The sequence below is a fragment of the Strigops habroptila genome, chromosome 5 (assembly GCF_004027225.2).
Source record: "Strigops habroptila isolate Jane chromosome 5, bStrHab1.2.pri, whole genome shotgun sequence".
Classification (NCBI taxonomy): domain Eukaryota; kingdom Metazoa; phylum Chordata; class Aves; order Psittaciformes; family Psittacidae; genus Strigops; species Strigops habroptila.
The window spans coordinates 14,249,334-14,277,052 of NC_044281.2; the positions used below are offsets into that span (position 1 = coordinate 14,249,334).

At 37.2% G+C, this 27,719-nt stretch overlaps 1 protein-coding gene across 1 annotated transcript in view; it reads right to left on the bottom strand.

Annotated features, from left to right (window-relative positions):
• PARD3B (par-3 family cell polarity regulator beta) overlaps positions 1–27,719 on the bottom strand; it is a 416,125-nt gene that overhangs the window by 186,399 nt on the left and 202,007 nt on the right. The window contains exons 11-15 of the mRNA XM_030485475.1: positions 17,910–18,095; positions 12,202–12,372; positions 9,103–9,232; positions 3,589–3,688; positions 1,753–1,868 (exon numbers count right to left, since the gene is read on the bottom strand). Of these exons, the coding sequence (XP_030341335.1) occupies positions 1,753–1,868; positions 3,589–3,688; positions 9,103–9,232; positions 12,202–12,372; positions 17,910–18,095 (703 nt within the window). The remainder of the gene's footprint in view (positions 1–1,752; positions 1,869–3,588; positions 3,689–9,102; positions 9,233–12,201; positions 12,373–17,909; positions 18,096–27,719) is intronic.

Here is a 27,719-nt window from a genome sequence, read left to right on the forward strand (position 1 = left end):
CTATCTCAGGTAATAGATATACCTTCACATCACTACCTATGACAGGGATAAAACATCAATGCTTCCAATCAGACTGATTATTATCCCTTTTGTTTTTTACTTTCATAGTAGAAGGGGCATTTTCGACAGCTACCTTCTATTAGCAAGAATTTTTGAAAGCTCTTAAAAACATCTTTGTACCCAATTCTTACTTATTTTTTTTGCACATAATTTCATTTTAGTTTTAAACCACTATGATTTAGTGACTCATATACATTCTTAAAGCATTGTTTCTGAGTGTCAAGATCAGTTTGCTTATACAAACTTGAATCTCAAAAAATAAATGAATACAGACCAGGACAAAAGGAAGTACAAATTACCTGGTAGCTATGGATATGCTCTCAAGCTCATTCCCTTTGCCTAATTTTACATTGGTGCTTGTGAGCATTCTTTCTAGTGACTTCTTTAAGAACTGTAGAGAAATCTTTCTAAAAGAAGACTCAGTAAAGTTGAACATTATTTTTTCCAGTAGACCACATACAATATACATTTTGACTGAAGTCTGTAAAACTCATTCCTTTGTTGAGGAGCATTTCCTTTCTTAAAAAAATATGTTAGTCTCTGTCAAAATAGCGGAACAGAACTGCAAAAGAATGAGTATCTGGTCTGGTCATGCAGCAGCTTTAAAATTCTGCCTTAAGAACTACCCTAAATGAATTCTCATCCATTCTTATCCTGCATTAAGAACTGTTTTATTTTTCTTACAGTCCATTAGATTACACATATATTAGGTTACATTAAAATATTACATTAAGATGACAACAGAAATTAACAATACAAAATCTAAGACCAATCTAGAACATTTTGTAGAGGGAGGGAAAAATCAGCGCCACCAAAAACCTACCTTGACACTATACATGAAATTAAAGAATTTTCTGTTGCTGGTGTACAAAATTTGATCCAACAAAACACACAAATCTATGGTTAAAGACATCCTAATGGGAGGTCTCAAAGTTACTCTATCAACACTTGAATTTGAAAAAAAACCAGATAACGAGTGCCAAAAAGAAGAAATAAAAAGAAAAAGAAAAGCTTATTCGGTTTTCTTCAAAGCTTAAGAACTTCGTGAATTTTTCCTTGAGCTCTCATTAAAACATGACTCTGTTTTCAACCACAGCAACTTCAATCTTCCACCTGCAAATGCCTTCCCAATATTGAAAGAACCCCTTACTTTCCTGCTTCACCCACCCTGCAAGCTTTTCTGCACAACGTTGACCATAACCTTACCACTCTTCAAGCATTTATAAAGATCTACTACAACACTTCGACTGCCTGTGTTTGTCATTGTGAATGAATACACAATTTATCTTAGGAAAGTTATAGCCTTTGTCCAGTGTAGTTTTGCAACCATTTATATTCTATATGGAAATGGCTTTCGTTATTGCTGTTTTGCTATATTTTTCAGACACATAAAACTTCTACAGCAATTCTTTCTGCTCATTTTTACAAGCTCTTTTTTCAGCTTAGATTTCAATACATAGGATAGAATGGCCTCTAAGGAAGGAAAAAACCAAACCCTTTCTTCAACGTCAAGAAAAAGGGTATTTGCAATTAACATGCTATAGGAGGCTGACCACTGTCTCCATCACTGTAGCTCCTCTGCAGAACTTACTCCCTGATGTTTGTGTTTAAGAAACAAAAGCAAGAAACAGAGATGGTGCAGATGGGCTAAGGCTAAAAAGCTGACCTGTATGTCACCCCACCCCTTCTTACCAAGATCCATGCTTTTTGAGGCTTTCAGATTAATTGATTCGGACTGCTTGGCTGGTGTCAAGGATCTGAAGCTGATGTGCTGATCTGTTAAATGCATTGCTGAATTTATGATAGGGCTGTGGGAGAAAAATAAGAAAAGGACATGTAAGATATTTAGGCACCAGTTCAGAACACAAGTGAACTAATTAAAGCATGTGCAGATAAACATGTGTTTCTTCTTCCAGTTGTTTACAGCCATGCATTTTAAAATCAGTTATTGATCCTCAACTTTCTTTTCTGAGACATAACACCTCCAGTCCCTAGTTTTTTATCACAGATGCAAATACAAATATAAATGCTTAATAGGTTTTAAACAATTCACCTTTTATTTAGCAGAAGAAGAGGAACATACCACTGCCTGCTCACTCGTTGTTTTTGGCTTGGTGTCCCCCTCCCCTTTGCTAATCTATTTAACCACTGCATTTCCAAATAACATGCTACAGAAAGTTGGAAAAATACTGTCAATGTACCTGGCTCAATTCTACTTCATCTGCTAATATAAAGTTATTTTACAGCCTTGCACCACTTCTGCAGGGTGCAGAGGCTGGACGTCTTAAAGGTGCCATAACATTCTGAAGAATTCCAAGGAATTGTGTTTGGGGTGTTTTGTTTTTTTTCGTTTTCCAACCCAAACCATTCTAGGATTGAATTTTCAGCATCAGAATTTTGACAGGTTGAAATGATGCTTTGCTTTGAACCCTATGCTACTTGAGACAGACAAAGTTTATGTCATCATGACACAGTATATGTCATCATCTGCTCTCATGATACCCCACTTGGAGTACTGCATACAGTTCTGGTGTCCCCAACATAAGAAGGACATGGAGCTGTTGGAGCAAGTCCAGAGGAGGGCCACGAGGATGATAAGAGGGCTGGAGCACCTCCCATATGAAGACAAGCTGAGAAAGATGGGGCTGTTCAGCCTGGAGAAGAGAAGGCTGCGTGGAGACCTCAGAGCAGCCTTCCAGTATCTGAAGGGGGCCTACCAGTGACTGTAGCGATAGGACAAGGGGTAATGGGTTTAAACTTAAACAGGGTAGATTTATATTAGACATTAGGAAGAAATTCTTTACTGTTTGGGTGGGGAGGCACTGGAACAGGATGCCCAAAGAAGTGGTGAATGCTCCATTCATGGCAGTGTTCAAGGCCAGGTTGGACAGGGCCTTGAGCAACCTGGTCCAGTGGGAGGTGTCCCTGCCCATGGCAAGGGGGTTGGAACTAGATGATCTTAAGGTCCTTTCCAACCCAAATCATTCTGTAATTCTATGAACTTCAACATGTTTACACTTTTTTTCTGCACTTGCAAACTTCTGTATTCACTAAGGAAATTAAAGCTTGTAGCTGCCATCAAGCACACCAGCCTTTACAAAAGGTATTCCTAAAATATCTGAAAAATCTACCCAATGTGTTTCCAACTGGTAATGCATCCATTAGTTTTTCCCCTACACATTTCAACGTTTAAAATTCCTAAAGCTCCATTTTGTAACCTCAACAATGTCTTTGGCCAACAATCTGCATAAGAAAATTCGATTTGGCTAGGACTTTTAAGAGACTTCAGGAACTGCATCTACACATGACACCCACTGGTGTGATCCATGTAACGTGGACAGCGGGCATACCACAGCTTATGGACAACTGAAATGAACCATGCATTAAATGCTAAAGTAAAATTCCCACTAAAAGCAGTGGCACAAATTTTTACAAAATAAAAAGTGATTTTAGAATAAATTAGAACTACTATCACAACCATTAATGACCAATTAGTACTGTAACTACTAAGTATAGCCAAAGTCCAACCTATGATTATAATCCTCATTCAGAAGATCCTCACTGGGATGTGGTGGGAGAGGTGGGGGGATTTCGTTTTCACCACTGCCACGATCAGACACTGGCAACTCTGAAATAAAATATAAAAAAGGGTTAAATAAGCTGCAGAAACAAGTACATTACACCATTTCACTGATCAATGACTGGACTAGAAGGCCTCAAGCAATGCTGAAGTGAGTCACAAATTATTCAAATCCCTAAACTAACTAAACTAGAATTAAAATCACACGAAGCAGAAAATATACCCCTTGGGATTTCCTGAAGAGCTGATTTTCTGATTTGCATATGCATAATTAAAGGTAAATATAGGGAAACTTTGTGCTTATAGTGAAGTTGAGTATAAGGCACAAATTGCTTTACTCCATTTGAGCGGATTTTCACTTATACATAGCTGCATCCTAACTGATTGTAGGTTCATGCCTTTATTCACTCTGATGGGGAGCATTTACCACTTTTCCTGTACAGAAAAGAACCACATTCTCAGCAAACAGTTCAAAAGAAAAAAATTTCTGTTACCCCATGGCAAGAGAATAAAGAGGCATTTCTGAATTACGGTCTTCATTTTCCTACCATTATGCTAATTCCTTCTTTACCTTTACAAAAGGCATTCAGCTCACACCAGAAAAGTACTTTGGACCAAGAGAAACATGAACTACTCAGTTAAACCGTTCAGTGGTTTGCTAAGCAACATTAACATACCTGCAGTATTTAATATAACTGCTGTGCCTGCTGAGGACCAGTTTGTTATTGTCCTGTAAATTCATCTCTCAATCTAAGGTCTAATCTTATAAAAAGTCACCACATTTTGAAATGTAGAACATGTCTTCACCTCTCTGAAACTTAACGAGAAACACAGGCACTCAACAGTTCTTGGCTTTCAATGGCAGGTAAGCAATGTAACAATACTGATGTACCACACTTTCATGTGACCTGTTCCCTTGCACTGAATGTTGCTAGTCTTTTTTGCACATGAAAGTATTAATCTAACTTGAGACAAAAAGGGTATACAAGGAGGGGATCAAGGCAGACAGCAATAGATTATATTTATTAGGTAAGAGCACTGACGTAGTTGCCAAAAAGCAAACAAAATACCCCAAAGAAAACCACACTATTAGCTCAGGAATCCTATAAAGCCCCTATTGGCTGAAAAACCTCCTGAAGATCAAAGAACCATAGAATAGTTTGGGTGAAAGGTAAGAAACAGTCCAAACCCTGTATCTCAGGAAAAGTGAGAACGTCAGAAGAAGTAAGTGAAGGTAAGCAGATGAGGAGAAAAATTCAAACAAGACCTTAAGAAAATATTAATTGCAGTCAGATGCAGAAAACAGGTATGGAACCTGACATACATGCACACTGGTTTCGTGCATTATGATCACATTCTTTCAGGTTGAAGTTTAACTACAAATAAATAAATAAATAAATAAATAAAATAATAAAATAAATAAAATAATAAAATAAATAAAATAATAAAATAAATAAAATAAATAAATAAATGGAGACGAGGAGTAAATGGGAAGTTCCCACAGTAAAAAGAATTCAATGTAATTAACTGATTTGAAAGATGAATCAGAAGATGAAAAGACTTACTCACGTAAAAACACTCAGAACTACCAAAACCAAGCAGACTATGAAGCTCTGCAAAAAGATTGCAGGACATTAACTAAACAGGAAATGCAGGTGAAATTCCCTGTCAGTGACTGCAAGGTGATGCACATGGGAGCAGGGGAAAACTCTTGACACATACACAAAGGCTATTACTTTAGTGACTACCACTCTGGAACAATACACTAGAAGTGCATGGGATCATTCTTTGAATATATACTTCGTGAAGTCAAAAGGAAATGGGCATTTAGAGAAAAGTCCAAGCACTCATGTAGAACTCAAGAGTTAAAGGTGTGCCTCATTTTTAAACAGCATCTAAGGTTTCATTCTTCCTATCTGAAAAAAAGATGTAATATAATTCAGAAATGTATTGAAAAGGTGTCAAGGGCAGTTGGACACATGTAGAAACAAGGAACACAGACTAGAATTCTTTGGATTAGAGTAAGAAGCAATAAAAAGGGATACAAGAGGGGTCAATGAAATTGTAAAAGCTATGCAGAAGGTGAAAAGGAAGCTCTCATTGACTGAGAGTATAACACGGTAACACAGTAACTAGATGGCACCCACCGAAAATATCAAGTAGCGTGGACAAACACAACGTAGTATTTTTTCCTGTGTAATTAAATCAGGGAACAGATTGCCAAGATGATGTTTTGGAAACCAAATTTTTAAAAAATATTAAGAAATGGAATGAAAGTTGGAGAGCTAACAATGGCACAATGGTCCAGACAGAACCTCTGATTTAGGGAGTTCCTAAACCACTGACTACCCAGAGTAGGAAACATGCCTGATGGAAGGAGAAGAGGTAAAAGAAAAAAATCACACATCGTCACACCGCATCCTACCCACCCCTGTGCTGTACCCTCTTTGAGCAGCCTCCGATAGCCATAGCAAGAGATTGAGCATGGCACATAGTTACATGCACTCTGATTCACAGTAACTGACACATCATTTCACAAAGGCTGCCTGGTGATGGGTTACCACTGGCATTTTTCTTGCAGTACACAAATGGGACACACAGAGGAATGTTGGACTTCCTGAGTGAATTGGAAGTGATCACAAGGACTACAGCTTCCAGCAAAATGGGAGCAGGAGCAGAAGAATGAATTTAACCTAAGAGGCAGTCACTGGCTCCATGTTCAAGGCCTTAGGAAATTATCTTAATGGATCCAGAGAGATCAGAGAAACAGCTAAGCTACTAAACAAAATGTACTGAATTTTCAGATTAAACAGTTTAGGAGAGTAAACAGTTGAATCTCTGTATAAGATAATGTAATGTTAACATGCAAAATTTAAACATTAATTTAAAATTTCACTTCTTAATTTTCTATCTTGGCATTACTACACATGTATGAAAACAAAGATGCCTGCACAACGATGAAGGCTTGGCAGTCTATGGTACTAGAGAGAGTTTATGATTATTCTACTACTTAACCAGAGACATGACAGCATTTCCCCTATAACCATTTAAAATGTAGGGTTATAAGAGATATATAAGAACGTCTAATGAAACACATTCCAGTAATCTTTCAACACCAGAAACGTAAAGCTGTTGGCACTGAAGTATCAATTCTCAAAGAGGTTGTTCTAAAAACCACTGAATCTGTGCAACAGCTTGGCAGCAAAAGAAGTGAGGACCTGAAGGCAGCAAGTATTATTCATGCAAAAATAGAACAACCACTGGCATTTCAATATCAGATCAGTATCCCCTCCCCCTTTATTTAAATATCCACAGGCAAGACAAAATGTAATGTTTTGGCTATAAGCACTTTTCCCCAGACATTTGTTCTTGCTCATGTATAATAAAAAAGACTCTTAGACAGCAATATTAGCAGGCCAAGCTTCAGTGTGTTTTTTGCTGAGCTTTTTCATAAGAATTTTATTGGTAGGAGCAGTAAATGATACAGGAAATAACTTATTAGAAAACATTAATTGAGAAAGTGACATTTTATTAAATATCATACAGCTCCTGTCATTAAATTCTTACATTAGATCCTGTATTATGTTAAAAATCTCTTGTATCTTTCATTATTCTTTGTAAAAATACATCAACCATACTTCTACATACAAGATCTGCATAATATACCATAAGAATGTACAAGGGAATGTTCCTGCCTGTCACAAGAAGCTCACTGTAACTGTGACTCACATCCTTAACTAGAGACACAATCTAAAGTTCATAACTGAGTTGAGTGAGGGTAGTGCACAGGTGTAGTGTTTTGCCTTTACAGGTGTCTTGAAAGCCTGAGGACAATAAGAAACAATGCAAAAAAATACTTGAACCCGCAAATGGAAATAAGTAACAAACTCATACGGAAACTAGAACGAGTATTAGCTCAATCCTCCCTGACAACAGCCCTCAGCAGCACTCCAAAATGTGCTTTCAACATCCAATGCACATTCTCTTCTGAGGCCATCATATTTTTTTGCTATAATGCCATCTTACCATCATTTTTTAGTTAAAAAGATGTCTCCAGCAAACGATTTCACAAATGAGCTGCAAAGTAGTCATCCCGATTTTCGGATTGCAGTTGGAGAATAGTCATCTGAATGCACAGCTCTTCCATGTATTTTGTTTTGAACTTTATTTGATAGGTTACCTGTTGCCATTCAGCTGAATCAAAGGCTCCAGAGCAGTTGATTATATGTTTTTTAAGGAAGCAGTTAAAGGTGTTTGCTGCTTTCTGATCCTTTGGCAATGACTAATTCTACAGGGCAGGCTAGCTCTGAGGATGTCCCTTTTCTCCTATAACTACAGAATCAGTGTAAATTCCGTATAAAATAAATATAAGGTAGATCTAAACAGAAGGATCTGATCTGTGGATATTTACAATACCTATATCTAATATCTATCTCTAATACAATGCCTATATCTAATTCTTTGCCTGGAGTCACACCGTCAAAAATACCTAAGTCAACACAAATTATTTACTCCTAAATTATATGGGTGTTTCTCTTGAGCTTTACAGATACAGGCTCTTTGGTTTTGGTTAAAAGTACCCCACACAGTCATCGCAGCAGCCTATGAAATTACTTTTTGCAGGCCACCCAGATTCCACAGTTGTCTAGAGAAGTGGGAAAAATCATGCATTAATTCAACTACATCAAAGAGAGTATTTTTTTTTCTTACTGGAAGGTATTTAAGTATGTGCTTGGCTTGAAGGATAAGAGCACGCTTAAAAGGAAAGGGGTCAAGACCATCTCAAATACTTGACTTTTCAGATAACTAGTACCTTGCTGAGTCAGGTGCAAACTGGACAGATAGTACAGTACACCATCAGAAATGAAAGATGACAGGAAAATAAGTGGTATTAAAAGCTCTTATTTATATGTTTGCATATGCTCATACATGCAGGTTTTCTTTGCACAATGTACACATCTACCTAATTTTTCTTAATGAGTTCATTAATATAATTCCAATTTGTAAATTAAGGAAATGTTTCTAACCTTTGAACAAATTTTACCTTAAGTCTAAAATAAGCAAGTGTACTTTATGATCATCACGCCTTTGTATAAATTCATTTAGCTTATAATAACCTGGGACATAATCTAAGAATTCAATGCAAAAATCACTGCGCTCATTAAAGATATATAGAAAATAAACATTTTGACAACATATATTTTGCACTCATCATTTGTTTTTTATCCAACCTTACGTGTTGGGGCAACGAGCTAGAAACTGTTACTTAAACTGGAATTTGTGCCAGGAATCTAATTCACAACTTCTGAGTCAGCTCTCCCACCCTCACTGGATCTTCAAGCCTCAAAGTAACATAGCATGCACTTAACTCTAATTAACTGCTTTTCTAGAGGCTGTGGATTTCAAAAACCAAAACCACAAAGCACTTTCTTTTAGCGCAGAGAAGGATATCTAGAGACTACCTTTTATTCTTTCCTGAGGACTGCATGTTACAAACGGCTGAAGAATAGTATCATTGCGTCGGGAAGCAGCTGTGAAGTTATGACTCCCATCAAAGGCTGATTTTTGAAAGACTCCCTGGTCTGAGCGTTCCTAAGGGAAAAACAGAACCACACATTGTAACAAAAATACCTAAATGTTCAACAATGCAGAAGATCAGCCATCACTACAGACAGTGCAGATACACACTGTAATGTGTTCACTGTACACTGCTTCCTTTCAAATGAGAAACTTGAAAGATATCTTCAAAATTACTGTTTTGCTGACCATGAAATAAGACAATATCTAAGCAATAACAATCATTAAGGATGATGTACAAAAATGAAGACTGGATTGGTTTTTTTTTATGACCCACAACTGGCTTCATTCAAATTCTCCATCTGGGAGGGCAGCTTGTGACATTGTCAACACAAGAATACGGGCAATGCCAATGGTATTTTTCTGCCAGCCAGCTGGTTCCCTTCTCTCAGAGACTGAGTGCATATGTTCTGATGATCACACACTAGAGCAGTTTTGCAAGTAAAGTTACACCAAACTCCCAAACGCAGGTCTTCTGGCTAGCAGCTAAACAAACTCCTGTCACACCTCTAGTCAGCTTTTCTTTTGAGACATTTCCCACCCCCAATACATGCCATATCGCCTAATTTATTCTCCTGAGCAGTTGCTCAAAAGAAAAAAGGAGGGGGGGAAAAATCACAGATTCTAAAACTGGGACAGACCCAGAAAGATGTTTCTGTACTTGTTATTCGGGAAAAACAGAAAACCCACAGAGGGGAATATTGTGGCTAGTTTTCAAAATAACCTTTGTAATTTCTGTGATTTTGTATCTGCTTTTTGAAGGGGCCTCCAACTGGCTTCTATTTTTAAACTGCACGTTCATTATGCCAGCAAAGTTATGCTAAATATATAATTCCTTAAATCTCAGTCACATCTCCAGAAGAAATGCACGTATCTAACCCTTACAATTTCTTTGTAAAATGATACAAATGGTTTAATCTTTTAGCAAGTGATGGCCTGCAAACCAACGCATAAGGACAGTGTGTTACATCACCTTGCAACCTGCCTTTTAAGCTGAATAATAATAATAATAGAAACAACAATAATAATAATGGGATAAGAACAACTGAAAATAATAATAAAATGGGCAAAAAATGCACCTCAGAACACAAATTAATGCTGCGATACTCATGGTGACAATATGGCTACAAATGTAGTCCTAGTGGACAGAGCACATGCAACATTTTCTCCTCCTTTTCAGTGCAGCATGAGGTATTTGAAAAAACTATTTTGAACTTCCGTAGAGAAACACACACACACCACACAGCCACTGACAATCATGTTTCTTCTCGTTACTGGAAATTCTGTAGTTTACATAAGATACTGATAGCTAAATTAAGCCTTGCCACATCTCAACCACTACTACACTGAAGACTTGTACCCAGTGGGATAGGGAGCCTTAAATTAACATCAACAACAAATCTGCTTTTCCAGCTCTTTGATAAATGACACAATCAATATCCTAACAACTGATCAGTAACCAGCCTAATTAGAGTGTTCAGCTTATAAAACACAACTGTCATGGAAAACCTCCATTAGTGTCCTGACCAATAAAAACAATAATGCATTTCTAAACATATTCTCCTTCTACCAAGCTGAGATGCAGTACTCAGGAAGCTGTTTTGGGGAAAGGGAAGAATGGGCAACAATCCATTTCTGCTATGGTCTCCAGACTCAAATGGAATTACAATTGAACCTAAAGACTACCCTATAAAAATTAAATGAATTCTATTCAATCAAGACTTCATTACGCATTCTTCATGGGGCATGAGTCAAGATTATTTACCTTTTTCATATATCTGGATAATATACAAAACTATACACTTAACTATAAAAAGCAGTCTCAACTTTCATAAGGTCAATCTGATGTTTGAGAGCAAGTTTCTCTTTTTTAAATTTTGGCTTTTGTTAAATGAAGAAAACCTGCAGGAGTGAGCTTTATTTGAAGGTGAGCGATCTTTCTTATGTCACAAGACTGCACAATAAATATAACATACACCTCATAATTTTTCCTTACAGCATAATGCTATGTCACATAGAAAAGGAAAGCAAAAATGTATCTTCCTCTAACAGATTCCAAAATTCCTAATGAATATTTTTCATATTTTCCTGGCATGATTGACATCAGTGAGGCCTTTGCAGAGTGTCCTCCCAAAGTTTGGAAAGTAATATACTTCTAAATTTATTTCTCAGTCAATCAATAGATGATGGTAGGAAATCAAATAGAAAATTACCAGGAAAATATTAAAAGTTAATGATACCAAAATAGACCTACATTCTTTTTTCCTGTCTGATATTTTATGCAGATGTACCCACAAACATGATTGTTCTTAATATCTTAAAATGTTCCAGCTATGCTTATTAAATAAGAATCTTGAAATCATCTCTTGGAATTCTATAAAGGGATTTATTACAACCTTTTAAAAATCCAAATCCACTCTCATGTATTTTTATTTTAAGGAACTGCACAGATGTTGAAAAACTACTAAAATTTTATGCTAGGGTCAAAATTAAAACTGGGGTGGGGCAGTCATTATATTTACACACATATGTCTATGTGAGACGAAGAGTGTGCACATTTCTATGAGGTCTAGAAAACATAACCATTAAAATTTCTTTCTTCTCTTATTTTGTTACCTAACTTACGCAAGTTTTATGTTAATCAACTCAGAAACCCATCCTGAAGGGGTGACTTTACCTGACCAGAGAAAGTAAAATATGAATTCCTTGATGGTCAAAAGAAAAAAGAAAAAAAAACAAACCCAAAAAAATGGAAAAAAGGTGGGGGGACAGGACCAGAAGAACACACATACACACAAAAATAACAGGCAACTTTTAGCCTGATCTCAACAGAAACAGCAAGACCAGGAAGTCAAGAATTCACTCTGCGGAGTGAATCACACAGGATGAGCTCTGTGTGACCAAGATTTAGCCATCATCTCTTGTACGAAGAAACACTGGCACCAGGAAAGACATTTATCTAATAAATGCATTTACTGCTTCACCTCTGTCTGCACCTCTAGTCTCCTGAGAACTACCAGCTGGATCCTCCCACGAATGTTCCCCTCCATGGACATGGAGCGCCTCAGTGTTTCCATAGCCTCATGATTTGACTTGCCCAGAAGTGACTCCCCATTTACTGCAACAAGCTGATCATTTACTCGCAAACGACCATCCTACAAGCAAAAAACAAAACCAAAATGTTAAAAAATTATACATTATTAGGCAGAGGAGTTATGTACAGGAAAGCAAGATGCAGGCAATCAGACATTACTTTCTAAAACTTAAGAAACAAGAGACTGCATAGTACCAGAAAAACCTGTGGCCATTAATTGGCCTTTTTTTTTTTTCCTTCTTCTACTCTACTTCAGGAAGAGTTCATAGGGCAATTACAAACACAGAAGTGCATGCACACACTGCTGTTTTTCTTGCATGTACAATTTAATTTGTGTCAGTTCTAAAAATAAAACAGGAAAAGAAGCATTTAGTTAGTTAAAAGGACCCACATGGTACCTGTTAGTATCTCCAGCGCAAACACGAAGGAGTACTGCAATGTTATTTTCCATGCATTATTATCTGCTATTAGGGTCTGGCAAGAATCAGCTCCAAAAATTTTGTCTTATAGTCTCACTAGTGCCTATCTTGTCACAATCACCATGCCACCATATGGGGTAGTGTTCTCAGTTCAGAATGGTTAAGGCTTAAGCATCCTTATTTTAATTAATGCCATCCAAGTATTTTAACATCTAAACCTGCTGTCAATAACAAAATTGCGGTTGAGCCATATCAAGTAGCCTATGCTTTGAAAAAAAGTCATTCAGTTTCATTGCCAAGGTTAACTGACATTTGTGGGTGTAATAAAATTGTGGGCACTGCTATTTTGTGATTTAGGAATCCTACTGCTGTTGCCATTATTATCTGTGATTTGTTTCTTTTCATAAATGCATGTGCCATGGACTTCTCTCTCTTTAACAAGAGGATAAGGTCTATTTAATTAAGAGACAAGAATTTCTTTTTAAGGCTAGTCAAGTTCACAATTATAAGGTTGGCATAAGACAAAGAAGGAAGAGAAAGAGTAAGAAACTGGAGATATCTAGTACAGAAGGGCAGTAAAGAAAGAATGGCAGGGAAAGAACTTGGACAGAAATATATTGCTTAGTTAAAACGAATCTGATTCGCTCATAAGTTCACTACATACTCTTCATAAAGTATTTGTCTGAACTATTTACATATTTCATGCAGCTAAGTAATCAAAACCACATATACTTTTTGATTTTTATTTTTTCTATCACTAAGATGTTCAATTATCTCTTCGGCTATTGCTGCCAAGTCTAAGTCATTTGTGCTCAAGTAAGTTACGGCAGCAGTGACAAACCCAGCTTTAGTAAGTGATATTTTTGTTGGAACTGGATATCATCATTACTATGGCAGAGTATGAACAGCCACAGAGCTGAAGAAGAACAGCATATACCAGAATCCAAAATAAACTGTGAGGGACAAGAAGATGGAAAGACAGAACTGGAAGATGAGTCAGTAAGGGAAGGAAAATGAAGAGAAATAAAACTTTTCTCAGGAGGGTATGGGAATGGAGGATAGGAAACAGCAATGCCATTTGGAAAAGATACTGAAACCTCTCCCATCTCTTTGCTGAATATTTCATGCCAACTTAAATTTACACACAGCCAAAGTCAATAGGTTAACCCCACCCTTTCTCTACATACAAAATGATGCCATCACACATGCTAAAGTTTAAGGAGAGTAGAGTTAACATTGTTGAACAGGGAGTTTTATTATTTGCACATGTTGCAATTCCTTTGTGTTCTATCAAAATTTGCTGAAATGAATGGAGCCATTCATGGCAACAGGAGTTTAAGGAAAAAAGAATTTATTCTTTGTGAGTTTCTGTAAGACTTTCAAAATTTTACAGGTCCTCATATCCTCCTCCTACAGTCTCACAGGTTATCAGATTACTTTTTTTCCTTTCTATGGATGAACTCCCATGTATGAATATACGTTAAAGCTTCTTACTAAAGTATATATAAATACAATGTCAAATGCATCTTGCCATGACTACCTCTATTGACAACGCAACTGTCCTGAACACAATATGTGTTTTTAAATGAATCACTGCAGTCTCAGAAAGCTCAGAACTGGCCTGACTTTTAATTAGCCTTGGAATACTTTTGTACAAGACTTCGTGTTTATTTATATTTAAACAATGTCAGTTCTTGAAGAACTTCTTTAGATGCATCTCCCTTCTTCCCACTCTATTACATGCTTCATTTTAATGCAAAATTCAACTGGAATTCAACACTTCAGCTATGATCGGAGTTAAAAAAAAAAAAGGATGCATGCTTTATAAATGCTGATCAGCTACACTGGCCAAGTCACCTGTACGAGGTAGGTTGGAAGACAGTTGAACACTGTTTGCATGCATGCTCACACATGATATTTTAAAGACTGAAAAGAAAAAATAATCCTAATGTCTAGACAGTTTCCACTCACAGATTTTCACATCACTGGTGTTACGGCCTGGTTTAGAAGCCTGAACTGTAAGACAATCTGCTTGGCTCAAAACAAAGTAAATGTTGTTTTAACATGTTTTTTTCTTTCGTCTCTGAAAGGTAGGTTTCTTTGTGGCTTCCAAGTAGAAAAACATTTGGCACTTCAGCAAAACAGTTTTCAAATGCCATCTTTGACACTGCAAGTGAGCTAATCTATTAAAGGGTGAAGTTACTGTTCCCCCTGCTTATTCAAAAGAATCATTATTTTAATGGAGACTCACAGCAATGGGTAGAACCATACACCACGTGGCTACCATATTCAGGCAGTCAGTCACAAGACTCTCACTTTTTACAGTAGAGCAGGGAGATATAATGCCGCATTCCTTGTGGACTTCTGTTTTTAATTGAAGCGCACCTAGTTATTTCCCTCATCACATCAATGATGTTTCTCTTAGAAGAAATTCCTTGATGGCATTTATTGGAATCATCCAATTCCCCACACACTGCACACAACAAGCAACAGCACTCAAAAGCCCCAAGGAGGTTCAAGCTACACCATGTTTGATTTGAACAAATGCACACACAAAATATTCCATTATTTTTTCTAATAAATGCCCTGCTGCATTTCAGCTGCAGTAGGCACCAAGTACCTCATCATCAGGAATGCATCACAAGTGAAAAGCCAAGATGTCTCAAGATGAACATGAAGGCTGAAATCCCTAAAGTTATGGGGAAAGACGATGCATTTAAACTCAGTCAAATGTTTGTTTTCTTCACATGAAAGGCTCTGCATAATTATAAATATAAAGTATTCTAGTAACCTCTTTATCTTAGGGATGTTAAAAAAATAGACACTTCAAAATTGCAAAAAGAGGTTAAAAAGGGACATAATGGTTCAATCAGCAAACTCTAAATGCAGAAGTGAGAAAAAGTGAGAGAATTCTCATGTCAGTGACCATTATGATTTCCTCCTGTGATAGTTTCCCAAGAAAACTATGTACATTGAAAAGCAAATGCACATGTCTAAATCCATAATACCCTATTTCAAAGAGTTACAATGAACAGCATGGGAAAATGCTCTGGACAACTACCAGCTGGAAAGAAAGGCTTTTTTAAAAAAAACAAACAACTTGCTAGAAGAACATATTTAAAATAAGGACAGTAAGGACATCTTTAAATATTTATGCACAAATATGTGCACATTTTTTAACTTGATACAAGAAATTTTATTAGTTGTTAATACTCACTGATTATGTTCTATATAAAGGTCATTAGACAGGACAAAGACAGCTGTTCTCCATCCATATGCAACAGTTAACTGTGGTTCTTAAGACATTGCCAGAATGACTGTATTCTGTGAGTACTTGTATAAAACACATCAGAAAGATTCTCTCAGCAGTTCTGGCTGAAGCTAGAGCCTCAGCTACTACCTCATTTGCTCTGGAGCCTACATTCAGATCTATTGCTACATAGCTGTAAGAGGTGAAAGGGTTATAACAAGGTAGAACAGAGAATAGGTCACAGGACCACAGGTTATCACAAGACAAAATAATCTTCTGGACATGGTGACTATCTGTGCCAGTTGCCTGTTTACTTTGGTGTGAGCACAGAAATCTTGCTTTATTAGTATGCAGATCCCTCAAGCCAAGCTTTGGAGTGAGTAACTATGGAAGAACAGAGAATAGTAAACATACAGAGCTAGAAAAGGTTGTTTTATATGTCTATGATGTAACACGTTAGGAAGCCAGCCCACTAGTGCTGTCAGAATATGGCTCCACAAGCTTTGCTATTCAAAACAATAAGTTTATCTGTGGCAATACAGATTGTCACAGCAACTGGTGTGGACAATCGCTCAGGAAACACAAACCTGGGAAAGCAAGGAGGGCAGTCACATTTTCACAGTAAAATGAGTTGCAGTCCATAGCAGACATGCACATAAATTGAGTTTATCCAGCCCTAATTTCTGATAGACACCAAGTAGATGAGCTTATTTCAGTTGTCTTTTAGCCCTGAGTTAACCACAGCCAGTATTCTGAACTGCATGTACTAAGCTCAGTTATACTTGAGAAGATCTGAGCTTTGAAATAACTGTGGGACTAGGACAGGTAAATAATAGAGGCAGGGAAGTATTAAACATTCATATCAAAGCTAAATCTTGATTACTGCTATTTACTAGCTGCTGTAAATAGATGATCATGAAAGTTTTAATGCTGTGAACTGTCTTACTCAGCAGGCTGATGTCAGTAGAGGAATTTACAATACAATGAATTAAAAGGTATTTTTACAGAAAAGAGAACAGTGAGGAATTGCTGAGATAACACAAGAGAAAAAAAATTACACTATGATCCACAAAAGTTAAACATACTAGCCCTGAAAGATTAACACTCTTGTTTCTAATTTCAAGAAAGTTCCCTTTTTCAAGTATTATTTGGGAAAAAACCCACAGTCAATGGTTTTTCCTAAAAATTAGAAAATAATTCAAATACTTTTTAAATCATAAAAATGCACAACAGTCCTTGTATAGTCCTTAGAGGCAGCAGAACAATTCAAACACTTTCATTTACCGATTTAATATTACCAATTCAATCCACCTCAGGAACAATTGGTAACCTGCATAATGGATGCCAGGCTCAGCCAAGTCACATTTTTACCACAGTGGTGAAAAATATTTCGAATAAAAAAGCAAGAAAATGATGAGCTAGCTTTTAATTTACAGCACAAATTAAATTCATGTTCCTTAACCTCACAGAATTGTCAATTTCTAATTTTTGTGAAGAAGTTTATCTTTTGATTGTTTTTTGTGGGTCTGTCTGTATCACTTTGGGAGGGCTAAAACCAGTGCAGATAGACAATAAATGTAGATATCTGCCATTGAGCCTCACAGCACACAAACTTTCCCATGCGCCTCTGAAAGCTGTGGGGAAGCTGGGAGGCAGCCTTTCCTCATACACTCACCCCCTTATCCTTCACCCCTTCCCCATTTCCTAGAGCATCCAAACGCCCTGCAAAATTTCCACCAATTCACTTTCCTTGGGGCAAACCCTACCACGCACACCACCAGAATCTTGGGACAAAATAGTAGATTTGCAGTTCACCTAAAGGAATGAGTGAAGAAAGTTATTAATTCCTAGGATCAAGTGACATTCAGTACTCAATATAGAAACATCAGAAATCCAATGCAGTCATCATCTGATGGGTTTCTTCCATACCTTAAAAGCAGCACCTCCATGAATAACTGATTTGATGAAAATCCCAAGATCAGCTCCAGTCTCCCGTGATTTGTTGCCTTTCAAGCTCACACCAAGTCCAGCAGATCCAGAATCATTCAGAGGAATCTCAAAGGTCAGCTGCTCTGTGGTTTCTGGAGAAAGAATACTGCAGTTTGGCTCTCCTTTCTGTTGGAGAAAACAAGGATGAAAACATGTGTTAAAGTGGGCAGAGACAATGGATAAATGAGTTGTATCTATAGGTTCCTAAGACAAGAAATAGTCCTCTTTTTCAGAAAGTAGCTTGAAGAAACGGCCTTATAAAAACCAACGCATTTAGCTGACGTTTTGTCACGATCTGTCTTAAACTGTTATTTTTAATGATACCTACAAGTATGGCTAAAGAGAAGGTAAAATAGCTTAGCTCCACATGATATAAAACTGATGTTGCAGCAGAATATAGAAAAGATATTTATTTTAAACACAGCTGCATTAAAAATGTAAGCTATAAAAATCTCAACATCTTTACATGCAGCTCACAAACTGTAACGATAGTTGTACTGTTAAATCCCACTCCCCTCTGAAAATTGAGATTCATCCTTAAAAAATTATCCTTCCCTGAAACCTGTCTACAGAGGGAAGCTGGTGTAACAAAAGCGAGGACGAGAATTGAAAACGCAGTAACTTATTCTGCACTAATTCCCTTCGTACATACTTTTAATCCATAGAGGTTTCTTGGGGTTTTTTTCCTCCTGGTATAGGCCGATCCCACAATTTTTCCTAGATTAGATTGCTGTTTACAAGACTGCCAAGTCAAGTATCCGTAGCTAGGGAAGATCAGAAAGAGCTTTCTCTTACTGTACCCTATATCTGCAGTTTTGTAGGGTTGTACGTTGTTGAGGGCGTGGAGGTTTGCCTGTTTTGTTTTTTTAAAACAGGCTGGAATAATGAAAATAAACAAAATCAAATTCTTGCCTGAAATATTCATACTGGCACTCTACAGAAAAAACTAGGACAGGAGACCTACTATGGAGTAAAGTGCTCACGGAAGGTATTACTAGAAAGAAACCTTATGCATCACACCCAGTTTTACTGCGCTCTTCCTTGTCCATATAAATTGAAGACAATTAATTAGTTTATGTTTCCTGTCATTTGGATATTTTTTATTCTTTGTAACAGGAGTGTTAAAAGATTAACAGGAAAAAACAACATGAAACGGAAATACAGAGACAAGTGCAAGCTGAAGATGACGACTGGGGGCTGCTTGAAAAGGCATCAAAGTCTTATGTTAAATTATCAAGGTAGAGGCCACACACAAGGAGGAGCGAGGTAGCTGGGCCAATCCTCCTTTTACCTAATGAAGGATTGTTTCCAGGGCCTAAGCTGCAGTACATACAGTATCAATGCAATTGTCAGCAAAGGTGCCAGCAGTTCAGATATTTTCTCAGTAGCCAGAGTAGCCCCCTATGTTCATCTATTATGTGGTCTGATCAACAAGAAATAAGATCACAGAACTGAAAGCAGAAATTAATGTCCTGAAGCAACAAAAAAAAAAAAAAATAGAAACAGTAACCACTAAGTAAACTTTCATTTATTTCAGATGCCCTTTCACTGATGAGAAGCAGCCACTGACAATAGGAATCGCGTGAGCCAGAGTGCTAGGACTATAAAACCTCAATCCCAATTCACATCATGCTCACATTCTTCCTGGAATGTAACTGCATATTAAGTCAACACAATTCGCCTAACTGTGAAATATAAAAATGACATAGCACCAACACTGACAATTGTCTTGATGCCAGCACTTGTCTCCAGTATCTGTTATTCATTTGTGCTTTTGTCTTTGTTCACCAGAAGTAGACAATTCTCAGTTACAAATCTGTCACTTTTATTTCTTAGCTGTGGATATAGAGACATCCTGAACACAATCCCCCCAAAACCTACAAATTCATAACTACTGTGAACAATACAGAATGATAATTTGTAAACACTCCTGCTCTGACTTCCTTCAAAAGAATCAGTGTAAGGAAAAAAACCTCACTATTTACTGGCCTTCTAACGAAAGCACTTTGCATTTAACTTTCTCAAGGTTTTAGAAGAAAGATTTTCTGCCCGATCTTCTGTTTATCAAAACAGACATATCCTTGACAGCCAATTCACAACTCTTAGATCAGAACTCTACTCAAATGGAACATCCTGTCCAGATTTGGACAGAAGTTTTTCTCAGTGTCCCCAACATGCAATGTCTCCTGCAGCCCTTCAGGACAGTCTAGTTTGTATTACTTTTCTGGTGCCCTAGGCAAGCAGTTCCTGTGCGCTGCTACTATTTTTCCACTTTAATCCATGACACCTGCACCAGACTCTTGCCCCTTCTGTATGCCAATATTGTGGTTTTGTCTTTCCCAGTACTACAAGGAAAGCAGTGATAAGGCTTATTATCACAGGACATACATGTAGTTCAACATAGTCCAATTACCCTAAAAGTCTTTTTTTTTCTTTATATTCAAACCTTACCATAAGATTCAGAAAAAGCTCATTTAAAAATAATGATGAATAGTACTTAAAAAAAATTGTTACCCGTGAGGGAGGTGAATGACGTTTTAATGATTTCGCAGGGATGGGTAAAAGGAAAGGAGACGCACATCTACAAATCATTGATGAATTCATTATCAGACCAAGTAAACTCTGTCTTTATTCCCTCAACATTTTCATTTGCTACTCATTATATGGCATCTGATAGCAAATGCCTGGTAGTCAGTCTACAACATCAAGACTCACTGGTGCAAACACAAGATTGAAAACTTTTCTTTATGGGAGTATGGGAGACGCAGCAGAAAGGAAGAAAACCAGATGAGAAATAAAAAGGGATGAACAGAACCTAGAAAAGCTTAATTTCATCCTATACTTGCTAAATGGTTTCAAATTATTATCCTGATGATAGTGCTCTTCCCAAGGAAAGCCTTTTTACTGATGGCCAAAAGAGCTCCAGACATCCTTAAGTTAACAGCTCATCAATTAACTGCTTCATTTGGGCAACTAATTTAATGAGTGATGGTCCCTGTTCCTAGAATATGCAGGTATGAATATTAAATGCTGCCAGTGACTCATACAACTGGATTCCCACTGTCTCTATTTCCCTGACTTTGTTAAAACATTATCCCAAGACATCAATACTTTACAATAGAGAAACCATCATCAGCTGAATTATTGTCTGGTAAAGGGAAGTCCTCTCCAACGCACTAATGCTTGAATTCTATTAGAAATATTTCTTACCCCAAGATTGCCCTAGAATCTGAATTCACTCAAACACAGAATGAATGAAAGCAGCTGCAACAAAAATATGTTTCTAGCTCAGGAAACACAGTTTAATGTTGTAAATTATCCAGTCAACAACCACATTGTGTATTTTCTGTGACAAATGTATCACATTTCAGCACTTCAGGAATTAAATGACAGTCTATCACTGAAGTTATTCCCTACTGCAGACATAGGTAAGTAACTCAATGGTGCTATACTGAATGAGAAATCTTGGCATAAAACAAAGTCCAGACAGCCAAGTGGTAAGACCTTGAGATGGTTAGAATTTTGAGATGGCCTGGCCTGTACTTCTACTTTAAGATGGGTACACTGAAGACAGCAAAATGGATTTTAAACCCTTAAGTATTAATAAAACATACTTAACAGCAAAACAGGTGAAGAAAAAACCAAACCAAAAAAAGAACAAAACCACACACACACAAAACCAAATCCTCCCCACAAACCCACACCAAACACTTGAAAAATCAGTCCTTGCTACTGCTCACTTTGTCCTTGTTGGGTAGGTTCTTCCTTCAGCTTTACTAATCTTAGCCTGTCATCTTTCAGTGGCTTCCTCAGCTGCAACAAGCTCTGAAGAGTCCCCTCTAGATATGCATGTTTCTCTTCACAGTTGCCTCTGCAACTTAGTGATGTTTGTTCCCTACTATTTATAGGGGTCTGCCAGCCCCAGCTCCTGCTGCAAAGCTCCCTCCTGGATGCACCATCCAGCATTCTATCTAGATAGTTCCTGCGCTCCTTCAACTGCTTGCGGAAGACAATCTCCTCTTTTTCTCCAGGCAGTTTCTCCTGGTCCAAATGCAGCAGTCAGAAGAAGTCAGAGGCAATCTGCCTGCTTGCCGTCCAGACTCAGCTGATAAACAGAATGGAGCAAACAACCAAACAGGCACCATTCCTCACAAAGAAAATCAGGACAGGAATGTTTTCATCTACCAAGATACCTGCATGGTACTTCAGTAACATCAATTCTGATGTTTACTGAATCACCACAAACCAGACAGAAAAGCTCAGAAGAGTTTATATGAAGGTGAAAGAATACAGAGTTTGCTAGATTTGGGAACAGAAAGCCCTACGATATGTGCTAAATAACATTCAGCAACGCAGACTGAATTTATTCAGTCTTTATTCATGGGCCTCAGGATACATTCGATTAATTGATGTTCTGCCAATGATTTTATTTAACTTTTAGACACACATCTAGACCTCAGGTCTCCAATTTCTTAATTAAAAGGCTATAATAAAAGATTCTTAAAACAACCTAAAATTTTACTGGTATATAATTAAGTTTCACCAACAAATTCTCAGTATTTTAAAGAACAGTCATAAAATACTTTTAGCCTTCTCTTATTCCCACAGCACACAAAAACTGCTCAGTCACCAGTACAAACAGAATTGTAACCTTTGAAAAAAGTACTGTGCATTGTTTTCTTTCCCTTTCTACTTAGTCCCTGGTTATATCTACTCCATATTGTGTCAATCCTCTGTCTACCCTGGGACACCACTTTCAATTAGTCCTTTTATTTAATCTTACAACGCCTGTTCTCATTGACCACGGTACTTTTGATCTGTGGATTTATGATAATCTAATGCATATCTCTCACTGGAAAGGTTGCCTTATTTATCCCCATTGTTCTTTTGCCAAAAGAGAAGCTTACAAAAAAATTACCTCTCACTTAAGGCAGGAAGGAAATAGCATTTGTTTAACACAACAAGAGACCTTTCAGTACCTGTCTGCTGCCCTTGACCAACACACTATTATGGTGTCTCAATATGCTGGCTGCCCCTTGCCTGGCTGCTCATTTCTGATAAGAGATGCCAACTCCCTGGAGTGCCATTCAGAGCCAAGAGCAAAAGGCAAGAGACCCAAGAGGGTTATTTTCAAAGGCTTATGAAGGAAATAAGACATTTACATGCTTTTGCAATTATTTCTGAAAATAAAAAAAAAAAAAAAAAGAAAAAAGTATCTGTAAAAGTTAGAGAGCAGCATTTAAATTGCGGCACCACATAACAATTACTGGCAGAAAAGCTTGAAAAAGAAGTTTTTTCTGCAGAAAAGCAGAAAAGATGATACATCCTTACCTGCACTATTCTCTATGCTCTTTCCAAGATCTTAGCCACAATTAAGAAATACTTTGCTGACAGCTCAGTCATTTACTCACTATAAAATCTACACTGTATTTGCAACAGATATATATCAATGCTCTTGGAAATAATACTCAAAGGTAATGTACTGCTGTAATCTTGTCACAATCTAGTAAATAACCGAAGTCATTGCTGCATGTATCCATCTTTAGCATTTCTGACAGATGCTTTCATATTGGCTTCTTTAAAATCATCTGTATTCCATACTGCAAGAAAAACTAAATCGTCAGTAATGGCACACCCTGCTAAGACAAAAAAGCCAACAGCAAATCCATGGAGATATATTATACTGTACTTGGATACTTTTTACATTAACACAGTACACTACAGATTTGTGTCATATTAGATAGAATGGTTCTGGTTTGAATTATGTAGACTCCCTGGAATTACACCTTTGAAAACTGACAAGACTATATATAGCACTTCATCCAAGACAGATACATTACATTTCACTGTTTACTATTCGATGTCACAGGACACTTCAAAAACGGAGATTCTCAAGTTTGCTTGACATGCCTATTTGAGATCCCATAGCAAGTTTTACCCACGGAAATGGTGTGTCTTTGCAAAAGTGTTTTGTAATTTGATGTGGCACTGCTCTTCAACTTATAAAATGCAGTCTCACTTAACCTTTTAATTTACATAACTGTAGGAAACAGAGGAAGAACAGTTAACTTGTTCAGTCCCCAATCGAGGTATGCCCTACTGTGAAAACACCCATTTTCATCCCATGTGTGGGGTTAACTATGTGCTTAAGCACCCTACTGAGCTGGAGCCTTATGCAGTTAATATACCTTGCCACTTAGCTCCTAAAGTCTTATCACTCATGAAGATGGAAGACTGCATGGTATTTTCAGGATGAATTTAGGATTGCTGTTACTGTATACTTTCAGAATATATTTCTGGCAAGCATGTCACAATACTGATGTACAAATCCAACTCTAGTTGATTTACTGGTTACTATTTTAAAGGGAGAGCAAACAAAGCAATAAGCAGTGTTTAATTCTTTTATGTCTACTTCAAACATCACAAGCACACATTTCACATTAAGTCAGCCTAAGAAAACCTTTTTCATGGATTCTAAGGCAGAGAGACTTTAAATAATATTCATATGGTATACGGAATAAAGCTGGTGACCCTTGTAAATGGCAAGATACTAGAGTTGCCAGTAAGATTTAAGAATTGCCCAAATACTTTGGTTTTATTGAACGTAAATACTGTAAATCTGGATAACGCATCTGAAATGTATGGAGACGCAATTTCTGTTAAGAGACGGGTTTTATATGCCTCCATTCTAATGTATACATACTTCTGATTTCATAAAGTGCGCTGCCAAAAAATTTTGGACAATAACGGAGCTGAGACTGATGCTATCAAGTAAACAGTTTTCATTTCGCAATGCTCTGAGGTAGGATTCCTCAAATTAGGAGGTTTTGGCAATAATCCTGTAAGCAAATACAGTATCTCATGGTACGAGTAACATTACGCTTTCTCCTTACTTGTCTCCACTCTTTTTCTTTACCAGCAGGCAGAGCACCATTAGAAGTTCTTGCAGGCAATAAGTGCTATGACCAGAACTTTTAAACTATCCTTTTAAGGTTCATTGTATTGGCTGGAAAATAGGAAGAGTGAGGTGTGAAAGACAAATCATTGCTAGATCGTAACAATGATGAGCTTGACAGCGAAAGCAATAGCAGACCAGATGCAGCAAGATCTCTGCAACCTTGAAAAGGTTGACTACCACTGTCACACAGAAAAGCACGTTAAACGTGTTTGCTGTATTGGTAGCTATATTGGCACTTCACAGCACATGAGAGCTCATTCTGCATTTCAAAAGTGTTGGATTTAGTTCAAATTAAAAAAAAAAAAAAAAAGGTCACTTTTTAAAGATGCATGAATTAAGTGATTTATTCCTCTTTGGTAAGTTAGGGAGTCCCACCAAAACCTGGGACAAAGGGATACTCTATGTCACGCTTTCTGTTAGCTGTGACAAGAAGGACTGTCACATTCCTTCCAGACAGTGATCTTTCACTGACTTTCATAACGAGCACAGTAACTAAACAACAAACCTCAGTGCACAGTTTCCAGTACTCTAAGCTATAATCAACTAGTAACCATCTTCTGAAAAACGTAATGAAAGCCGAAAACCTTTGAAGGAGCTGTACTACACAATGTTTTCACTCTACAAAGATACATTTGTGTAGATACAACCTACACTAATTTCTCGACTATTCCAGATGAAGAGAACCTACCCCAAATTAAACACTCTCCTTCAAAAGTTCTTGAAAAAAAACCCCACAACAAACAAGAACCCCAGGACTCCTTAAAGTCTACACAGTTCATAAAATTATTCAAGATGAAACATGTCATGTGTGTTCACAATTTCCTTCTGTTCATCATGCAGAACAATTCAAGAACTTAATCTTGTATGTGTTATTGAAATCCAACATGTATATTGACCTTCACCCTCACCCCCATCAGATTCTCCTGCATTTGAATAGAGATAACAAAATTAGTGTTATCCAGCAAGTGTCATCCAGTATATCTAGTGTTATCCAGCAAGTACTAATAGAGAATTAGTACCTGCTGGAATCACTTTCTGACTGAAATTATTTGACTGTTTCTGCTCAATTGAGCACTATAATCACTGGTTTGACCTACCAAAACAGGTGCAAAAAAGGTTAAGTCTAGGTTGAAATTCCACCTACCATTTCCTGCACATAAAAAGGCAAGAAACAATCAAAAGGAAGCAACAGAAATTAAGCTTTGAATATTAAAACCAAAAAGGACAACACTTCAGGCAAACAAGTTTAACTAGGGGAAGACTGAAACATAAAAGTTAATCACATGGTAAAGCAGAAAAAAATGTTTAATTGAACTTGCCACTCATCCTGCTTCCTTCTATCCTGTATAGTACATGTGTACTACAAAGCCAAAAAAGACTCAGAGGTAAAGATCAACTACTACATTATATACATTGCTGTTGTTCTATTAGTTTTTGTTGTAAAAATGCTGGTTTGCTCCTTTTCCTCCATTCTTCAGGGATCAAGAATATGCCAAAAACCATAGAAATAGTGATTACATTTGAGACTGTCAAAGCTATCTTAAAAAAAAAAAAAAAAGAAATATATGCAAAACATGTACTATATATGTGCTCTAACTTAAAGCAAAATGCACTGAAACATTGTCAGTGCTATACTATTTCTAGCAACTGCAGAACAGGCACATTCCTCTGCTTATGTGCATCATATCCTCTATCCTGAAGGCTCATGAAAAATAACAAAAAAGAATTGCATAGGGTCATGGTGTGGAATGGGTTACACCAGAGCTGTTCTCATTCAAGTAGCTTTGCCTGTTTTACCAACACAGGGATAAAGACACACAAGGGGAGTAAGTGATCTTTACATCATTATTTAAAAAAAATGGCACCTTCAGATCACACAGTTTCCCTGGAGAAAACACATGATGCAACAAATACACATGATCAAAACATTGTATTTTCAAAACACAATAGGATGATAGCCAGTTTTATGTGTATTTCATTTTCTTTGATAAGAGCTGGAAAATCCAAATCTGTCCAGTTAAGCCAGTTTCTCTCTGTAATATTCACCATCCTTCAGAAAACAATCAGTGTTACATAGTTTAAAGCCCAAATGCACCTTAAAGAATGCACTAATCACCGGCCACTCTGTAGAGTGCGGTAATTAAGTGAATCAGGATCTTCCCCTGAGTTTTGAAATCAGCTCCTTACTCAGCTGCTACACTGTCAACAGCTGGCACGAATTACTGGGAACATTTGGCTAACTGGATAATAAGGACAACAGCCTGTGGTTGGTCCAAATTCTACTTCACTGGTCTGTTTCAATTACAAAAAAAAAATCTCAAAAACAACCAAAAACCTCCAAACCTCATTAGATCCCCCTTTTCTTTATTTAAAGCAGTAACAACACTACAAAGATTGGGTTTTCTATTTTATTCCCTCATTACGCACAAGCAATGTAACTGTACAACTCTCAGACGTTGCATAGGCTAGTGTAACTGAAGGCCCAATTGCCTACAATTTAATAATGCCTGTTTGCAACACTGATTCATCCTCACCCACATACATTTCTCTTGGCTGCTGTGGTAAAGGTTTGCTACTCCGAGTATATTTTCCTACGTGCTAGCAACTCATCAGCATAGGTCACAGTAACAAAACCCGCCAACTCCGCTCCCATCCAGTTTGCTGAAGAGAAAATATTCGTGGGACCAAGCTTTCTCCAAACCACAGCTTTGTTACACGGAAAAGTCAAATTGTATTATTAGAGACCAAGGCAACCAAATGCCACCACTTACTCTGTTACATTATTTGCTTTG